At 42.1% G+C, this 21,231-nt stretch overlaps 1 protein-coding gene across 1 annotated transcript in view; it reads left to right on the top strand.

Moving 5' to 3' along the window:
- TRPC4 (transient receptor potential cation channel subfamily C member 4) overlaps positions 1–21,231 on the top strand; it is a 544,275-nt gene that overhangs the window by 437,750 nt on the left and 85,294 nt on the right. Inside the window, 1 exon segment of the mRNA XM_029602745.1 lies at positions 17,932–18,071. Within this exon segment, the coding sequence (XP_029458605.1) occupies positions 17,932–18,071 (140 nt within the window).

The raw sequence follows: 21,231 nt of genomic DNA, 5'->3' as shown, positions 1-21,231 counted from the left end.
GCTGTAGGAACATTTTCCTCTTGCACTTTATTCTTTGTATACAAAACAAAGTATAAGACTGCATACCTTGCAGTATAACAGCAAAAGAACTTCAGTATGTCAGTTATGTTTAAGAAGCTACCTTTTCCTTCTCTCCCAGGGCCCATCTTGCCCTCCTCTGAGCTTATGCTTTATTCATGCTCAGATGAGACACCCTGCGGCAGTGGCGTTCTAAGAGTGGGGTGCGGTCTGCCCCGGGTGACAGCCAGGAGTAGGATGCCAGCCGGGAAGTCGTGGCAGAAGAAGAGAGAGGCCTCCGGGCTGTAAGCAGTGGAAGCAGGACCGGTGGAAGCTACATGTCTGGAGCCGGCAACTTTATAGCCTTTTCTTCTTCCTACCCTCACAGCCAGAAAAGGAAGTGGTGGGTCAGCGTGGACTGGAAAAAGAAAAGGTCATGCAGTCACGGCCTGAAGCAGAAGGAAAATTAGCGCATGTCCCGGGTCACACAAAAAGGCAGCATTAGCGTTTGCACGTGGAGCAGCAACAGCTCTGCCCCCCCCTCCCCATCGCAAAGTGCAGGAAGCAGAGCTGCACCACCTCCTGCATGGCCTCTCATTCTCTGGACATGAGCAGGCATATGCGCATACATGTGCACCCGCACGGCCGTTTAAAAGTTACCTTCCCCATGTCCATATTCAACACCACTTAGCCAGATAAGTTTGGACTTATCCTCCTAAATGATGGTTTGAACATTTGACCATGTTCAGCAGCCACCAGTTAGCTGGATGACTATTTATCTGGCTAAGTGCAAGGTAGGATGGGCTGTTCTGAGGTACAGCTATTTATCCGGCTAAGGCCTGGATTTATCAAAATGCACTAAATATCACATGTGATAGGAAAAGGGGTGTGTTTTATGGTAATAGGCAGTTTATTGCAATTTGTGGCAAGAGAGAGAGAGATACTAGCCATAATGCCCTCACACTAGTAGATAGGTATTTATATCTCTATGGGAGGCCCACCTAGTAACTTGAGGTGAGGTTTAGGTATTAGTGTAGTGGTTAGGGGCAACTTTGACATTCAAAGTGAGATGTACGAACAGAACAGTGCTCTCTTGTGAAGATTTGATGACCTTCGGAGTGAGGAAACTCACCCAAAGATGAGATTTGTGCAATGTTCTCTCAACCTAGCTTGCTGGCTCTCTACCTGGGTAACATCAAGCTAGGTTGAGAGAACATTGCACAAATCTCATTTTTGAGTGAGTTTCATCACTCCAAAGGTCATCAAATCTTCACAAGAGAGCACTGTTCTGTTCGTACGTCTCTCTCTCTCTCTCTCTCCTTCCTCTCAGTGGTGGTAGGAGAGCCCTGATAGCTAGGCTGGCTCTCCAGGAGCTTAAAGCCATGCAATATGGCTTTGCAAAACTGTGAGTCCTGCCCCAATATCCTTCCCTTTTTATCATTTGCATCGCTCCATGCGTTATGGTGCTTTCGCACGTGTTAATGGCGTTTTCACTTGTTTTAAAGGCGGTTTTTGCATGCGAAAACGTCATATAGCACTTTGATAAATGACCCCCTAAGATAGCTGGATAAGTTAGACCTGCTAAGCAGTCTAAGGATATCTGGATAATTATCCAGCTATTTGATAAGAACATAATAACACAAGAATTGCCATACTGGGCCACTTCAAAGGTACTTCAAGCGCAGTATTCTGTTTCCAACGGTTGCCAAGACAGGTCACAAGCACCTGGCAGGATCCCAAGGGGTAGATATATTCCAAGCTGTTTATCCCAAGAATAAGCAGTGGATATTTGCAACTCTACCTTAATAATGGTTTATGCACTTTATGCAGTTTTCCTCCTGGAAGTTGTCCAAACCTTTTTTAAACACAGCTACACTAATAGCTTTCACCACATCCTCTGGCAATGAATTCCAGAGCTTAATTATGCATTGAGTAAACATATTTTCTCTTATTAGTTTGAAATGTATTACCTAGCAATTTCATTGTGTGTCCCTGGTCTCTGTACTTTTTGAAATACTAAACAACTGATTAACAACATTCTTGCACAACTTTCCCCTTCATCTCTTCTTCTATCTTTGCCCTTCCCCCATCTGTTAAGAACATAAGAAAATGCCATACTGGGTCAGACCAAGGGTCCATCAAGCCCAGCATCCTGTTTCCAACAGTGGCCAATCCAGGCCATAAGAACCTGGCAAGTACCCAAAAACTAAGTCTATTCCATGTAACCATTGCTAATGGCAGTGGCTATTCTCTAAGTGAACTTAATAGCAGGTAATGGACTTCTCCTCCAAGAACTTATCCAATCCTTTTTTAAACACAGCTATACTAACTGCACGAACCACATTCTCTGGCAACAAATTCCAGAGTTTAATTGTGCGTTGAGTAAAAAGAACTTTCTCCGATTAGTTTTAAATGTGCCCCATGCTAACTTCATGGAGTGTCCCCCTAATCTTTCTACTATCCGAAAGAGTAAATAACCGATTCACATCTACCCGTTCTAGACCTCTCATGATTTTAAACACCTCTATCATATCCCCCCTCAGTCGTCTCTTCTCCAAGCTGAAAAGTCCTAACCTCTTTAGTCTTTCCTCATAGGGGAGTTGTTCCATTCCCCTTATCATTTGGTAGCCCTTCTCTGTACCTTCTCCATCGCAATTATATCTTTTTTGAGATGCGGCGACCAGAATTGTACACAGTATTCAAGGTGCGGTCTCACCATGGAGCGATACAGAGGCATTATGACATTTTCCGTTTTATTCATCATTCCTTTTCTAATAATTCCCAACATTCTCTTTGCTTTTTTGACTGCCGCAGCACACTGAACCGACAATTTCAATGTGTTATCCACTATGACACCTAGATCTCTTTCTTGGGTTGTAGCAACCTAATATGGAACCCAACATCGTGTAATTATAGCATGGGTTATTTTTCCCTATATGCATCACCCTTGCACTTATCCACATTAAATTTCATCTGCCATTTGGATGCCCAATTTTCCAGTCTCACAAGGTCTTCCTGCAATTTATCACAATCTGCTTGTGATTTAACTACTCTGAACAATTTTGTGTCATCTGCAAATTTGATTATCTCACTCGTCGTATTTCTTTCCAGATCATTTATAAATATATTGAACAGTAAGGGTCCCAATACAGATCCCTGAGGCACTCCACTGTCCACTCCCTTCCACTGAGAAAATTGCCCATTTAATCCTACTCTCTGTTTCCTGTCTTTTAGCCAGTTTGCAATCCACGAAAGGACATCGCCACCTATCCCATGACTTTTTACTTTTCCTAGAAGCCTCTCATGAGGAACTTTGTCAAACGCCTTCTGAAAATCCAAGTATACTATAATCTAACCGGTTCACCTTTATCCACATGTTTATTAACTCCTTCAAAAAAGTGAAGCAGATTTGTGAGGCAAGACTTGCCCTGGGTAAAGCCATGCTGACTTTGTTCCATTAAACCATGTCTTTCTATATGTTCTGTGATTTTGATGTTTAGAACACTTTCCACTATTTTTCCTGGCACTGAAGTCAGGCTAACCGGTCTGTAGTTTCCCGGATCGCCCCTGGAGCCCTTTTTAAATATTGGGGTTACATTTGCTATCCTCCAGTCTTCAGGTACAATGGATGATTTTAATGATAAGTTACAAATTTTTACTAATAGGTCTGAAATTTCATTTTTTAGTTCCTTCAGAACTCTGGGGTGTATACCATCCGGTCCAGGTGATTTACTACTCTTCAGTTTGTCAATCAGGCCTACCACATCTTCTAGGTTCACCGTGATTTGATTCAGCCCATCTGAATCTTTACCCATGAAAACCTTCTCCATTACGGGTACCTCCCCAACATCCTCTTCAGTAAACACCGAAGCAAAGAAATCATTTAATCTTTCTGCGATGGCCTTATCTTCTCTAAGTGCCCCTTTAACCCCTTGATCATCTAACGGTCCAACTGACTCCCTCACAGGCTTTCTGCTTCGGATATATTTAAAAAGGTTTTTACTGTGAGTTTTTGCCTCTACAGCCAACTTCTTTTCAAATTCTCTCTTAGCCTGTCTTATCAATGTCTTACATTTAACTTGCCAATGTTTATGCTTTATCCTATTTTCTTCTGTTGGATCCTTCTTCCAATTTTTGAATGAAGATCTTTTGGCTAAAATAGCTTCTTTCACCTCCCCTTTTAACCATGCCGGTAATCGTTTTGCCTTCTTTCCACCTTTCTTAATGTGTGGAATACATCTGGACTGTGCTTCTAGAATGGTATTTTTTAACAATGACCACGCCTCTTGGACATTTTTTACTTTGTAGCTGCTCCTTTCAGTTTTTTTTCTAACAATTTTTCTCATTTTATCAAAGTTTCCCTTTTGAAAGTTTAGCACGAGAGCCTTGGATTTGCACACTGTTCCTTTTCCAGTCATTAAATCAAATTTGATCATATTATGATCACTATTGCCAAGCGGCCCCACCACCGTTACCTCTCTCACCAAGTCCTGTGCCCCACTGAGAATTAGATCCAAAATTGCTCCCTCTCTCGTCGGTTCCTGAACCAATTGCTCCATAAAGCTATCATTTATTCCATCCAGGAACGTTATCTCTCTAGCGTGACCCGATGATACATTTACCCAGTCTATATTGGGGTAATTGAAGTCTCCCATTATTACTGCACTACCAATTTGGTTAGCTTCCCTAATTTCTCTTAGCATTTCACTGTCCATCTCACCATCTTGACCAGGTGGACGGTAGTATACCTCTATCACTGTAGTCTTCCCTGACACACAAGGGATTTCTACCCATAAAGATTCAATTTTGTATTTAGTCTCATGCAGGATGTTTATCCTGTTGGACTCTATGCCATTCCGGACATAAAGCGCCACACCTCCTCCCGACTGCTCCTCTCTGTCATTGCGATATAATTTGTACCCCGGTATAGCACTGTCCCATTGGTTATCCTCTTTCCACCATGTCTCTGAGATGCCAATTAAGTCTATGTCATCATTTACTGCTATACATTCTAATTCTCCCATCTTACTTCTTAGACTTCTGGCATTAGCATACAAATGTTGTGCCATTTCTTTGTGTCAAACCTTTGTTGATCCATTGTTGCTGTCCTGGCTATCATTAGAGCGCTGAGGACAGAATCTCTACAGTATGAATAGCAGTCATCATGATAGCAATGGAAAAAAAATCTCAACAATAGGGAAAACATATTTAGTTACATTTAGTTTAGTTTATTCACTTTCTTAATTGCCTTTATTAATTTTGATAATCAAAGTGATATACAATATAAATGTTTTAAAATAGTGTCAATAAAATAATTAAAACAAAAATAATAGAAAATAAAGTCAAAAGTACATAATTAAAAATATAATATGAACTAATCATAAATAAAGACAAACATATACAGTTTGAAGGCCAGGTGGTTGCCTGCCCTCAGGACAGTAGTTTTCAACCTTTTTCAGTTTAGAATCCCATGGGAGAGGGAAGGTTCCCACTAGGAACTCAGAATGAAATGCCCCTCAATCATCCCTCCAGCCTCAGTCATCCCCCAGTCGGCCTCCACCAGTTTATACCCAATATCTCCCCCCATCCTCAATCATCCTCTAGTCAGCCTCCTCAAGCCTATCCCCACAGGTTAGTCTCCTCCTCAGTCTGTGATTATCCCCCCTCATCTCACCATGCATACTGCCAGACCTCTCTGGAGCACACTTTCCCTCCTAGCATCGCATGACTCTCAGGTATTTGAGCCATGCTATTCATCACTTTCAAAAAATAAAATTATATTTCACCTTTTGTGACTGGTCAGTTACTTCAAGGAGAGATACATTCAGGTAGAGTAGGCATTTCTCTGGCCTCCAGAAGTCTTACAGTCAGGGAGTCAAACTTTCAAATCTATCAATTGTATAGTAGTTGCACACATAAGTAGACATACTAGAGAGTAAATGTGTGGCAGGAGCTGCACAGTTTATAAAATACCATGTATATCTGTTCTGAAAGTATGTGCGTATGTTTTAGTATGCAGTTATGTTTCCAATGCAAGAAGCACATACTTTTTCTACCCATTTTATAAAACATATGCTCACATATTTTATGTGCGAAATAATTCTGACATTGTGCAAAAAAACACCAAGAATTAAATGCAAAGGCAGGTATTTTATAAGTATGGATGGATACTTGGAATCACCAGTTTGCCAAACCTCCACCATTTCTCATAGTCCTCCAGTTTACCTAATTTCTCTAGTACTTCAACCTGAATCCCTACCAGTTCACCCACACCTCCCACCCAAAAACTGCAAGCAACAGACAAGTCTGATTTTGCTTGCATGAATCAGTTAGTAAATGTAAAAGAGCATGAACAAGTTCAGTAATTTACAGTATATGTGTACATTTCTTACAAAATAACTCCTCAGCTTTACTTCTGAATCCCACCCTGGAATGTTCCTGGAGAGCCCTTTTTTTCTCTGGTAAAATAACATGCATGTTATTTTACTCATGGTAATAACATACATGTTATTTTACTCATGGAATTCCTTTGAAAATTCACTCATAAATTTATACTTGAGGCAATGGAGAGCAAAGTGACTTGCTCAATATCATAAAGAGTACCTGTGGGATTTAAACACAGGTTTCCCTGCTGGTCTAACCACTAGGCTATTCCTCTGATCTGAAACTCTTGTTCTCAATGAGAAACAGGCAGTGCTGGATTGGCACAGCTATCCCAGGAGTAGGGCCAGTAGCATCATGGAACCTTCAGGATAAGATCAGGGAACCTATAAGTTCTGTGGAACTCAGGTTGAAAAACATTGCCTTAGGAAAATGAAAGGGTTGAAATATTGTCAGATCCTAAAGTATTTCTTAGGAAAGTTTAAATTCTTGTTTATTTATTTAATAATTTTTATATACCGATTTTTCATGCGAGCATATCAAATTGATTTACAGTAGTTAAATATTAATTTTAAAATATTTGCAATTACAAAAGAAAAGGAAGTAGCTACATAGTTTCATAATATAAATTAAATAGTAAACTAAATTAAATAGTAAATTAAATAGTCATAAAATTTAAACAGAGAGGTAGTAAAGAAAGAGCAGAGATAATAAATAAAAAATATACATTAACTTGGTATAAAATCAGTAGTCTGAAATCATTAAGTTAACAGCTCTTGGAAGGCTTGTTTGAATAGCCATGTTTTAATGCCCTTTTTAAATAATTTGATGTCTGCTTCCAATCGTAATTCCTGTGGTATAGAGTTCCATAGTTGGGGGTCCAGCAATAGATTTTTTAAAATCCCCTATGCAGGGTTGTATTTTGTGGACTTAATATCAGAGCAACCAATCTGATTGACCAATTCAGGGATTACATTCTCAGATTATCCTTTCGTTCCTCTAGGCGTGATAAGAGCAATACTTCACAAGAATCTAGGGGCAAGGCAGTGCATGCACCAAACTATCTAAATACATCAATTGTGTAACCTTATGTAAATGAAAAATCATGAAAACTCTATTTGTATCCATCAAGTTATACCAAACATTATGTACAACATTTTTTTCTTTGCTGCTTGATTTCTTCACAATGGGGATTCGTAATTTCCCATGCTGTGTTTTTCTAAGCATAGCTACTTACAGATTTCATTTATATTTAGAAGTTCAAGGAGATGGAGCATTGAAATGCTAAAAACAGATCTGAAAATCTTTCATGCTTAAATATTAGGACACTTCTGATTTTGCTAAAGCCCTTTAAATGTTGGTAGAGAGGAAAAAGTGAAGAAGATCTAATTCTTTCTACATATTTCACAATGTCTCATTAGAGTAAAGCAAAGTCTCAGGAAACTAGAAGTCCTGTGCAACAATAATGGAGCCTATTTTCTGGGATGAGACCATCTGCACATACGTGGATCAACAAAACAAAGCCCCTGTCAGAATCGTCTGGGTCCCCTGATATTTCTGATATTTCTTGTAAATGCAATCTCATAAGCCCTCCTTCATACAGGGCCGAATTATAAGACCTACGCACGGGCATAGATTTGAGCGCGCAACCCGGCTTGCACAAATCTACGCCCGATTTTATAACATGTGCACAGCCCCGGGCATGGCCGCTGTGCCGGATGCCTCTGTCCTGCCCCTGCCCTGCCCCCGGACCACCCCACGCCGCCCCTTTTTTAAAGCCCCGGGACATACATGCGTCCTAGGGCTTGTGCGCGTTGCCGGGCCTATGCAAAATACCCATGCAGGAGGGGGTTTTTGGGGTTACGCGTGTAATATACGCTCATAACCCTTTGAAAATCTGCCCCTCAGAGAATAGGGTAAAGGGATTTTTTTGGGAAGAGGGATGGTCTGGCGGTAAGCTGGTTGATTTGGAGCCTTTCAAAGTCTTTAAAACATTTGTTGTGCTAACATTTGGAAATCAAAAGCCAGCAGTTGAAATAAAAAGAACACTTTTTATATGTTAATTCAGAGGTTGGCAACTCTGATCCTGGAGTGCCACAAACAGGTCAGCTTTTCAGGTATGTATGTATGAGGTATGTTTGCATGCACTGCCTCCACTGCATGCAAATACATCTCATGCATATTCGTTGTGGATGTCCTGAAAACTAGACATGGTTATGGACTTCCAGGGCAGGAATGGCTGATCCCTGATTTAATTATTTCACGCTCCCTTTTTTAATGTATCTTGTTTCCATTTTAATGAGAAAATGATGAACCTTTTAGAAGTTAACACCTATGACTAGAAATCAATATTCTTGGAGTTCAAACACAAGTTTTCAACTCTGCCAGTGGTTTCCTGTTAGACCAGGGCTTCCCAAACCTGTTCTGGGGACCCCATAGCCAGTTGGGTTTTCAGGATATCCACAATGAATATGCACGGGAAACATTTGCATTTACTGAGTCTCCATTATATGCACATTTATCTCATGCATATTCATTGTAGATATCCTGAAAATGTGACTGACTGTGGGGTCCCCAGGACAGGTTTGGGAAGCCTTGTGTTAGACATTTTGGAACTGATCTGAGCTTTCATACAGCATGTTGCACAAAATCACACAGCTCCTTGTTTTTCCCATACATGAGTCAACTTTCTTTAAATATAACTTATCAAGTATCTCCAAAAATATATATACCAAGGCTTCTGTAAATCGCATGACCTTCAGGTTTGGCCCTTGTGGAAATCTTCTTGTTCTCATACAAATTTCTTCCCATCGTTTGGTTCAGTATGAGCTAAAATAGCACCAAGCAGATGTTGGTGGGAAAGGTGAAGATAATGCAGATTCAGTAAGGGAAGTCACAAATATTAAAAAAAAAGATCCTAACAATATGTCTTCTCATTCATCATTAACTATGTTTTGTTTGTTTTTCCACACTTTTTGGACAGTTATCCACCAGTCATGACTCTGGAAAATAATGTAATCACGAGCAAGGACATATTGTTTTTAAGATGCTTCTGCTGAGAACATGGGAAAGGTAGTTAATAAAATTTCAGCTGGTCATTGGTTTGACAGCAAACTGGTTCTGTTGGGTACAGTGAGTGGCTTTGATGATATAACCATGTCCTTGAGTTTGATCATATAGCTAAAACTATTATAATAATTACAACATTACAGTGTAGATCACAGTTAATTTTATTCAGCAAATAAGAAGTTAATTCACCCAATCTGAGGACAAAAATGCATTATGGCATATGGTTATTTGAGAAGACTGGTGAAAATAATAGGATTTAAAGGTAGAATAGTATCAGATGTTAATGTGCTTGTTGTTATTTGTGATAGTTGTGGGTGGATCCTTGGGCCAGTGGCAGATGACCATGCCCACGGAGGAAGATCCCGAGAGGGACCACCGGTCAGGCTCAGAGTTGGGAGACAGACACACACAAGTTCTTTTATTAAACTGCTTTTGGAAACCACCAGAGATGGCAGTAGTGAGCTGGAGAAGTCCGACTGGGCTGTAGTCCCTCAGGCACTGGAACAGCGATCCCAGGAAGACTGAGCTGTAGAGAAACTGAGATAGTGAGCAGGCAGAGTATGCAGAGTTCAGGAACAGAACCTTGATGGTACACTCACACAATATCCTCTTAGAACAGCTCAGGAGCTGGAAAGAAGTAGGCCTTCGAGGAGCGAGTATCTGGTTCTAGGGAAAGCTCTGAGAGAGAGATGGTAGCTCACTGGTGTTGTAGACAGTGGTGACTTCCTGGCAGAAGTTATGTTCAGTAGCAGGTCCGGGAACATGGGCCCTCAAGGAGCGAGTACCGGTTCCAGACTGCGACCTAAAAAGCAAAAGAGAGAGCGAGGCCCCCGAGGAGCGGGTACCCCTGGTAAAGTTCGAGGAGGCAGAGTAGCAAGGTATGCGGAGAGCGAATCCCATCCGCAGCGATACCAGGAGGAAGCTAGGAGCAATGAAACCCTTTGCTAACTCAAATAGCTAGCAAAATAAGAGACCTTAAATATCTGGCGATGATGATATCATCTCAGGGAGACGCCCCTGAGGTTCGCACCACAGCTGGTACTTGAGTCGGGGGCCGCACCACACGCGTGCCCTTAGCCCTCAGGAGAACATGGCAGAAAGGCAGCTTCAAGCCAGTCCGGGGACACCAGAGAAGGTCGGTAAGATGATGCCGCGGCAGCCAAACCTTCATCAAGCAAAGAGGGAGTCGCCAAGGAGGTAAGGAGGGCGGAGTGGAGACGTCGGGCAGCGACGGTTGCAACAGTGCTCACATATATACAGTCATTTGGCTCTTGCCCGCAATGGGCTGCAACCGACACCCCGATCTTTTTTTAAACATTGTAATGTTTCGGCGGCTAATATCACCTGCTTCAGGGGATTCAACCTAACAAATAGAACACATTAACTTTCTTGGGGTGTCGGTGAAACCACGACAAACAATTAAGATAAGTTGAAATATAGCACTTTCAAAATTTTTTTTAGAAAATAAGCAGATAAAAATATTGGGAAATAGTAAATAAGGTAAAAACTAAGTGCCACTACACATGAAGTTGGTTGCAGCCCATTGCGGGCAACAGCCAAACGACTGTATATATGTGAGCACATTAACATCTGATACTAATTACCTTAATGTTTACAAAGAAAAATCATTAATAAATATTTTAAAGGAGTTTGATAATCCTCATTATTGTTGTTGATTCAGTATATCAATATACGTTTGCCATAAGGCAATATTAGAGTGAAATGGACATCTTTTAAACTATTGCCCCTCAAAATGACACATAAATAAATTAGTGACATCAAGGGCCATTGTGGCACTCATTGTGACTCCTTGTATCTATTTGTAAAACTGACCATCAAAAATAAAACGATTGTCAAACAAAACAAAAGGTGCCAAATCACAGATAAATGATGTAGACACCCTACTAGATGTAGAACGGGTAGTAAGGGTATTTTGAATAACCAATTATACCTCATCTTGATGAATATTAATGTATAAAGATTCAACAACAATAGTTTCTAATGACATAAACTCTAAAGAACCCTCATAACTTTCCAAGGTATAACTAATATCTGTGAAATCTCGAACATAAGAAGGTAAATTAGAGACAAACAGGTAGAAAAATGTATCCACAAATACAGACAAAGATTCAAGAAGAGACTCCCGTGTGGAAACAACACCATTTGCAGTTCATTGTGAGGCAAGATTGAAGATTTAATTTTGGCACTTTAAAATGCATCTGATGCTGTGTTCATTTTGAAAGGTATTTTTTTATATTATAAAACATTTGTTTGATATATTTTGTGGAACCTGTTTTCTTGTGATAATTATAATTGGGGTTCTTGCTCATGTTTTTGTTTTATAAATTTATAGACAAGAAAGAGAAATTTGAACTGTATGTGGAAGTAGATGGGGTGCCAATATAGTGATCTGAGAAGAGGGATTACATGGTCATTGTGACACTGAAGGAAGATAAGTCATGAGGTGAATTTTGAATTTTGGTACTAGGGGTATGACAGGTAGGAATATGCTGGTACTAGGGGCATGGAAGCAAGTCTCCTATGGTGATACTAAGAATATAGAAGCTAGACATGAGGCAGCAAGTCCCTTATGGTGGTATAAGGGGCATGACAGGTAGGAGTGTGCTAGCAAGTCCTCTATGGTAGTATTAGAGATATGGCACATAGGTAGAAAGTTAACAGTCAGAACCTTTGGGTCATATATCTGGATTTTCTCTGGCAGAACTCTGGCAGAACTCTGGCATGACAGGTAGGAGTGTGCTAGCAAGTCCTCTATGGTAGTATTAGAGGTATGGCACATAGGTAGAAAGTTAACAGTCAGAACCTTTGGGTCATATATCTGGATTTTCTCTGGCAGAACTCTGGCAGACAGAGTTCAGTAAGGTGTTTATGATCATCTTGCCACTCAATGGAAAATCTGGAAATTCAAGCAAAGGGAGATTACATTTTAAAAATACCAGTTTTTCCATTAATTTGGCACCAAACTTGAGTGATGAGGGCTCACAGTATCTTCTGTCATTAAAAAGACACATTCACTAGGAAAACTAGTTGGTAGACAGAAAATATAGTGCTGTGCCATTTTGGTTAGGTCTGGCCAGAAGGTGGACTTATATGCTTAATATGCAAGCACATCTATCTCAGGGTCCTCAATGGACTCTGTCAAATAGCAAGTCACAGGCATTTGTGCTGAGCTCTCCTTTGCTTAGGTGGACTGAGAATCTTTTAACCAGCTGCTTTCACTCTGGCCTGTGCCAGGAAAGATGGGTCTTTGTGGACAATATGGCTGTGGCATATTTTAGTAGGGAAGGAAGTGCTGGCTGTCTGGGTGCCGCTCCTGCTTGCACTATGCTCTGATGTAACCACTGTTTCCTCCTGTGCTACACCCATACTCTATTCATACTTCTGGTGTTCCTCCTGATAGATCATCCATTCCAGCATCTGCTTCATCTGTGTGAGAAACTTGGACTCCAGGGTGACATTTCCTGGAGTTAGGGATCAAGCGGTGTAGTAAACTTGTATACATTGTTTTCCATCAGAGGTATCAGTCTCTCATGCATTTGATACTGCAAATAGTTCATAAACTGCAACACCTTTGCTTTCATTCTCATGTCCTAATGGAAGCCTTCCAACTTTTCGCTCGGACAATTTATTATTGGGATTACATTGCCCAAGTTAGCACTTCTAGAACTCATGTCTTTCCCTAAAGGGCTTCAGGATTCCTAACAACTACCTCATGATTACCCAGTCATGATGCCCCAAGGGGGTAATTCACACCTATCCCTATTTCCTGAGACAGATTATAAATGGGTGTCTTCTGCTGCTCCACTAACCTCTGCAGCATCCGATCCATTGAATTTCAATAACAACAGTGAGGCACTGATTTCTTTTTGCTTTTCTCAGAGAAACTGTCCTGCCTTTACACTTCTGTGGAAGTGCTCCACAGTTGTTCTGATCTTCTCTAAAAGCTCTGCCAAGTATTCATCCTGATAGGTCTTGGACCCCAACCTCAAGGCATCCTTCACTATCTAATGTAGAGTGTGTGAAAAACATTGGATGCCCTTTAAGCTTCCATCGTATATTGCCTTAACAATATTTGTGCCATTTCTATGACAAAGAAACCTAAATTTAAACTCCTCAATCTCCTATCTAGCTACCAACCCTAGCCGTTTCTATCTAGCCATTTCTCTTATGGCTGATAGAATATTGGCCAAGGTATGGGACTCATCCACTGACTGGGTGTGCAGCAAAGTCCATCTGCACCTTGATGCTCGATCCCTGCTAGAGCTGCTGCCTGTCACTGCCTCAGCCAGGTCCTACCAGTGTGTCATCAGGAAGAAATATGAGTGTATAGCATTCTTTGAGGTCCAGATGTTGCTGGTGAAATGCATGATACTTCCCTCTGCCTTAGCCAGCAGCACTTGGATGCAATTATAGTACTGATTGTACATCTGTTGCTCTCACATCGATTTCTATGGGGCCATTGACTTTAATGGAATGAATGTGGCAAAAATGAATGAAATTAATAGGTTTTTTAAAATTTTGGGTTCCTTCTCCATTCATTTTGAGGATGCCCAAAACAAATAAAAAGAACCCAATTCATTTTGGGATGCCCATTCATTTTAAATGAATGCACATCCGTACAAAGACCTTTGATTCACCTTAATAAAGCTTCTTCAGGGGAAATTTGCAATAATGGCATATAGTAACTTGTCTCTTAATAGTATGTAATGATTTTGCTCATTTTTATATTTTGATGAGTCAAAACATGTTTCTTCAGATAGTTAAATGGAAGAAATCACATCATGGAAAGATGTCCTTGCCAGTTGCCAAGGACTTTTCCATATACTGAGTAACGTGCACACTTCTTCACAGAGACTATGCTGAACCTACAACAGATTATTTTGTTAGCCTCTTTTCCAAATGAAAAGAAGGCTTATGAGATCGCTATGCCTGTCTATCTGTCTGCCTGTGTGTGTGTGTGTGTGTGTGTGTCTGTCTATGTGTATATTTTTTTAGTGTGTTATCGCCCTAATACTGTTTTTGTTTGGTCTCCTATCCACACAAAATTCTTATATGTGCTTATATGTGGACCACAGACTTATGCATATGCACATTCCAGAAAATAGGATTCTTTAGTTCTAGGTAGAACTCTTGTTATAACAACTGTTCCTTAAATCAGTTCACTTATATTAATAATACTTGATTGTATAGAAATTGATATTTGAAAGGGTTTATTCAGCTAATTTATAAGTTAGTCCAACAAACCCTAAGATTTGAATTTCCTTTGCTTTTCATCAACAAAATTGTACCCTGGAATGTCATTACCCAGTTAAAATTTAGCCAGATGAAAAAAAGATAGGATGGTGAGTGCTCTGAGGATGTGGCTAAAATTTATATTCAGCTAGTTTCAAAATTTGCTAACCAGATAAACTTAGCCAGGTAAGTCTTGTCAGAAAAATTGCTGTCCTAAAGTTACTAGGGTTGGGAGTTGGCAGTGGAGAAGAAGGGCACAGATAAAAATGATTTGCCCAATGAATAGAGATCACGAGGATTGAGGAAGGGCATAGAGAGAAGTGATGAGGAGCTGCAGAATAAATACATTTATAGGCAAGAAAGAGAAATTTGAACTGTATGTGGAAGTAGATGGGGGTGCCAATACAGTGATCTGAGAAGAGGGATTACATGGCCATTGTGACACTGAAGGAAGATAAGTCATGTAGGTGAATTTTCAATAGACCACAATAGAGAAAGATATCTTAGTGGGAGACCCATGAAGATTAAGTTGCAGTAGTCTGAGCTGGAGGTGATAATAGAGTGGGTGAGCATTGTGATAGGGTCAACTATTAGCAATGTTATAAAGGAAGAAATGACAGTCTTTAGCAGTGTTTGGGATATGTAAATTGAGAAGGAGAGTGAGGCATCAAAGATGTCCTACAATGTTATGCGGTGAGGTATCTGGAAAAATAAGAGTGCCATCCACAGAGACAAAAAAAGAGAAAAGAGAGGAACGGTTTGGAGGGAGGAAAAGGTGGGCAGTTTCCTCATCTATGATTCAAAAATAGAAGAAAGTGTAGCAGGGCCAAAGGAAGGGGTTGTAAATGAATTGGGGTTGAGGACGTGGTCTAGTAGAAAATTCATGATTAATCTTGTCAGTCTTTTCATGGAAGAATTCAGCCATTGTCTGAACAGAGAGTGAAGGGGGGATGGGAGGCAGAGGTCATTTGAGGTGATGGGTGAGTATGGCAAATATACAGATACGTTTAGTTTATTAGATTTTTTTAATTACCTTTCTACAAAAATCAAAGCAATTTACAATTTAAGGTTATCCAGATAACTTTACTGCTCACCAGTCCACTGAAAATCAACCCCGTAGAGTTTCAGCTCTTCATAAAATCCCATTTTTTCTGTACTGTGACTTCTTGGTTTCAATCTGTTCTGGAAAAGTTGTAGCTTTAATAGTATTTCATTGCAAGAACTACTTTGAATACTACGACAAACGGGATTTGATAATTAAAGAAGTAGAAATAATGGCCAACAAATAGGAGTAAATTTTAAAAGCCCTGCGCACGTAAATCCAGCTGGATTTACGCGCGCATGGGGACATGCCTGCCGGCGCACCTATGCTGCATAGGCCGCCGGCGCTTGCAAAGCCCCGGGACGTGCGTAAGTCCCGGGGCTTTGCATGGGGGCGTGCCAGGGGCATGTCAGGGGGGGCATGTCGGGGGCGGCACGGCATTCAGGGGCGTTCCGGGGGTGGGGCTGTGGCCGTGGGCATGGTGCCAACCCAGGGGCATTCCAGGGGCATGGCCGAAGCCTCCGAAGCAGCCCCGGGCCGAAGAATGGCACGCCAGCAGCCAACCTTTTCGACAAAGGTAGGGGGGTTTAGTTAGGGATGGGGGGTGGGTTAGATAGGGGAAGGGAGGGGAAGCCGGGGGGGGGGGGCTGGAAAAAAAGTTCCCTTCAAGGCCGCTCCGAAATCGGAGCGGCCTTGAAGGGAATAGGGAAAGCCATTGGGGCTCCCCTCGAGCTCAGCACACATAGGGGTAGATTTTCAAATAGCGCGATTTGGCGTACTTTTGTTGGCGCATCAGGCGCAAACAAAAGTACGCTGGATTTTAGTAGATACGTGCGTAGCCGCGCAAATCCGGGATCGGCGCGCGCAAGGCTATCGATTCCGTATAGCCGGCGTGCGCCGAGCCGCGCAGCCTACCTCCGTTCCCTCTGAGGCCGCTCCGAAATCGGAGCGGCCTCGGAGGGAACTTTCTTTTGCCCTCCCCTCACCTTCCCCTCCCTTCCCCTACCTAACCCACCCGCCCGGCCCTGTCTAAACCCCCCCCTTACCTTTGTCGGGGGATTTACTCCTCCCGGAGGGAGACGTAAATCCCCGCGCGCCAGGACGCAACCTGGGGGCGGGTCCGGAGGGCGCGGCCACGCCCCCGGACCGCCCCGAGCCATAACCACGGCCCCAGGCCCGCCCCCGAAACACTATACTTCCCGCCCCGAAAACGCCGTGCGGATCGGGTCCGCCCCCTCGACAAAACCCCGGGACTTACACGAGTCCCGGGGTCTGCGCGCGCCGGTAGGCCTATTGAACATAGGCGCACCGGCGAGCAGGGCTCTGAAAATCCACCCCATAAGGTGCACATGTGTGCACCCCCTTGTGCGTGCCGACCCTGGATTTTATAACATGTGCGCAGTAGCGCGCTCATGTATTAAAATCGGGTGTAGATTTGTTCGCGCCGGGTTGTGCGAACAAATCTACACCCACGCGTATGTTTTAAGATCTGCCCCATAATTTGTGGATGACATGTTTGTAGCAGATTAACTTAATACATTTATGACTAGTTTTCAAGAGCTTTGGCCCCTAATGAAGATGGTTCCTACAGTACCTGAAAGTAGCTAGCCTTGAACTACCAATGAAAAGGCACAGCCTAAATAAAAGTAATTAATGTCAGTCAAAAAAGACTTAAGTTAGTCTAATAAAAAGTTATCACCTACTCCTTATTTGTTGACATTTAGTTCTATGTATCAGTAAACTCATATCTTTATCTTTTATTATCTTTCCCTATTTTACTATAGTGGCAACCAGAATACAGTAAAATAGGTAATGTTACCAGTTGTATAATATATTTTAGTATCTTAATTAAAAAAGCTTTATGGATTTTAAATTAATATTTTAAAAGGTAGTTTTTCTATACTCTATATTGACTAAACAGGGCATATACTTCGATTTGAAATATGAAATCAAGCAATACATTGAAAGTGATCAAATTCAAATAGTGTCATGGCTTTGTTTTAAGCAACATGAATATTATATTTTTTGTTTTAATGAAATATGTAAAGTAGTATAGAATATACATTATGGAAATTAGATGTATTAGTATGTGCAGTTTTATTGTTATTGATGTGTTAAGAATGATGCTTTTTATCCATATTCAATAATTTGATATCTCTGTGTTTAGCATTACTACTTTTACATTGCAGGTTTTATTTGGGGTGAAATAAAACAGATGTGGGATGGTGGCTTTCAAGATTACATTCATGACTGGTGGAACCTCATGGATTTTGTAATGAACTCATTATATCTAGCAACAATTTCTTTAAAAATTGTTGCATATGTAAAGGTATGGCAATTATTTATTATATTGTCCTATGGAGATATTGCTAGAAAAATGTTTTATTATTTTCAGATATTTGTATTTCCTAAACTTTCTTTGGTGTTTTTAATCTTTTAAAAGTAAAGTTATAGTATGTTCAGCAACATTCCTGCATGTTTTATTTGTCTGTTTTGCTGTAATATAGATTGTTTGCACATTTATAGTCAAGGATGTTCTGTACAGATCTGGAATAGTTTGTGGGGAGAAGACTTTGTACTTCTGAGTCCTTTATAAAGCTGTTGAGGTCCAAAGTTTAGGCTTTTATGGAATAGATTCATACAAACCATCAATATATTTTAATGGCTTGAGGCCAATATAAATACATGTGCACAATTCCTTCAATTTGATGATAATGGGGACTATGCAATAAACTTTAGCATGCATGTTGAGGTCCTTGTGTACTATGAAGAAAGGTCTTACCATGTCCATTAAAGGGGTATGGAAAGACATCCTGAGCACGTTAACATTTGTATGCCTGTGTAAGTACAGGTAGGATTCTTCATATGCAGAAAAGGATTTAGTGGATGCTTGGTAAATAGTAGGGGTGTGCATTCGTTTTGAACATAAATGTAAAACGCTACTTTTTTTTTTTTTAACTTAAAAAAGTGATGAGACATAAACGATCGGATTTCCAACTTATTCAACATAGCTATGTTGAATAAGTTGGAAATCACGATTGTTGATACAAAATAAAAATTTAAACCCCTCACCTTCCTTAATCCCCCCCCCAAAGACTTACCACAACTCCCTGGTGATCTAGCGGGGAGTGAGGACGCCATTTCTGAAATCCTTTGCGAGGAGCACGTGACGTTGGCGCCACGTCGGAGTGACGCGGCGTCACGTGATTCCCCGCGGGTTCGCGCCAGAACACTCGTTCGGCCCCAAAAAGAACTTTTGGCCAGCTTGGGGGGGTCAGGAGGCCCCCCCAAGCTGGCCAAAAGTTCATTTTGGGCCGAACGAAAGTGCCGGAGGGAACTCGCGGGGAATCACGTGACGCCGCGTCACTCCGACATGGCGCCGACGTCACGTGATTCCCCGCGGGGGTCGCTTCCGGGATCCTCGTTCGGCCCAAAAGGAACTTTTGGCCAGCTTGGGGAGGCCCCCCCAAGCTGGCCAAAAGTTCCTTTTGGGCCGAACGAGGATCCCGGAAGCGACCCCGCGGGAATCACGTGACGCCGCGTCACTCCGACGTGACGCCGACGTCACGTGCTCCTTGCAAAGTTGGTCAGAAATGGTGTCCTGACCCCGCTGGACCACCAGGGAGTTGTGGTAAGTCTTGGGGGGGGGGGATTAAGGAGGGTGAGGGGTTTAAATTTTTATTTGCACATATGGACATATACTCAACTCATTGAATTCTGTTTATGTCCATATTGACCGCAAATGGGACCCCCTTTGGACATATGGACATATGAACTTAAACTTTTGCTCTGCACATCCCTAGTAAATAGTGCAGTATGCTCACTCTCAATGCTATTTATTAAATGTTCACTAATTTAATGCTATTTAATACTTGCCTTGAAGTGATGTTAACTTACTAATATACTAATATACACCGGAAATGCAGAGTAAATAGCACACACATACACATAAATATGAATCCCAAAATAATGTGTAGCACTACATTATAAACTGTTAAACTACATATATTAATTGCTTTATTTGTTTGAAGGCCAACAGGAAAGAACACTTGTTTAAACAATATGGGGCAGATTTTAAAACCCCTGCGCGCGTAAATCCTTCCGGATTTACGCGCGCAGGGCCCTCACGTGCCGGTGCGCCTATTTTGCATAGGCCGCCGGCACGCGCAGAGCCCCGGGACGTGCGTAATTCCCGGGGCTTCCTGTTGGGGGCGTGTCGGGGGCGTGTCGGGATGATGTGGCATTTAGGGGGCGGGGGTGCGGCGTTTCGGGGGCGGTGATGTGGGCGTGGTTTCTGGCCGGGGGTGTTTCAGGGGCGTGGCCGTGGCCTCTGGAACAGCCCCCGGGACCGGACCACGGAGCGGGGCAGCCGGCCGACGCACGCAAAGTTAAGGGGGGGGTTTAGATAGTGCCGGGGGGGTGGGTTAGGTAGGGGAAGGGAGGGGAAGGTGGGGGGAGGGTGAAGGAAAGTTCCCTCCGAAGCCGCTCCGAAATCGGAGTAGCCTCGGAGGGAACAGGCAGCGCGCACTGGGCTCGGCGCGCGCAGGTTGCACAAATGTGCACCCCCTTGCGCGCGCCGACCCCGGATTTTATAAGATACGCGCAGCTACGCGCGTATCTTATAAAATCAAGCGTACTTTTGTTCGCGCCTACTGCGCGAACAAAAGTACACGCTCGCGCAAGTATTTAAAATCTGCCCCTATATTCTTCTTCTGAAAAAGTGGAAACACTCCGACACGGCCGTGTTTCGCATCAAGGTTGCATCAGGGGGACGGCGAGTATTCACATCAAGTCAAGATAAAGAGTGTTTTCCTGGCCATCACAGTACCTCAGCAATGTGAAAGTTATATATGATATCTTGGTTGGAGGCAGAGTTATGAAGGAAGCTACCAGCAAAAGGGGGTTACGAGGGGTCAGAGATTAATATCATTTCAGTACAGTGTTTCAAAAGTAGCTTAATGCCAGCAGAGGAGTATGTGAAAACTCGAGGATGAGAAAGCTTGTCAGGATACAATGTAGTTTGTTTTGAGCTGGTCTATCTGCAAATTCTCTTTGCACAAAACGAGTCGTGCCTAGAGCATTGCTGCAGGAAAAGCTGCTGGTGCTCACTCCTTCAAAATAAAATTTCCTGACTCCTGTGAAAAGAGAATTTACCATCACCATACTGAAATGGTATTAATCACAAAACCAGGGGGACCTTCTTCCATAGGAGTTCCCTCCAGGGACAACTGACCAGCTAATAACCCCCCCCCCTCCCAGAATTCCCATCCCTCCAAAAAATAGTAAGGAAAGCTTTCACAGGTCACCAGCAGGACAGGAAAGACATGGAGTGGGGAGAAGGGGGAGAGACTGATACAGAAAGAGATGGAGGTGACAGAGGAGACACACTGACACATACTTGAGCACTTAAAAAATAAATCCACCTTTATTTACACAAGGAAATATTTTTTGAATCATTAGGTTATCAGTAGACAATGGTCTTTGCTGTT

Source organism: Rhinatrema bivittatum, chromosome 5 (assembly GCF_901001135.1).
Source record: "Rhinatrema bivittatum chromosome 5, aRhiBiv1.1, whole genome shotgun sequence".
Classification (NCBI taxonomy): Eukaryota; Metazoa; Chordata; class Amphibia; order Gymnophiona; family Rhinatrematidae; genus Rhinatrema; species Rhinatrema bivittatum.
The sequence above is the reverse complement of the archived record's forward strand: the minus strand, read 5'-3'. Positions and strand labels throughout refer to the sequence as shown.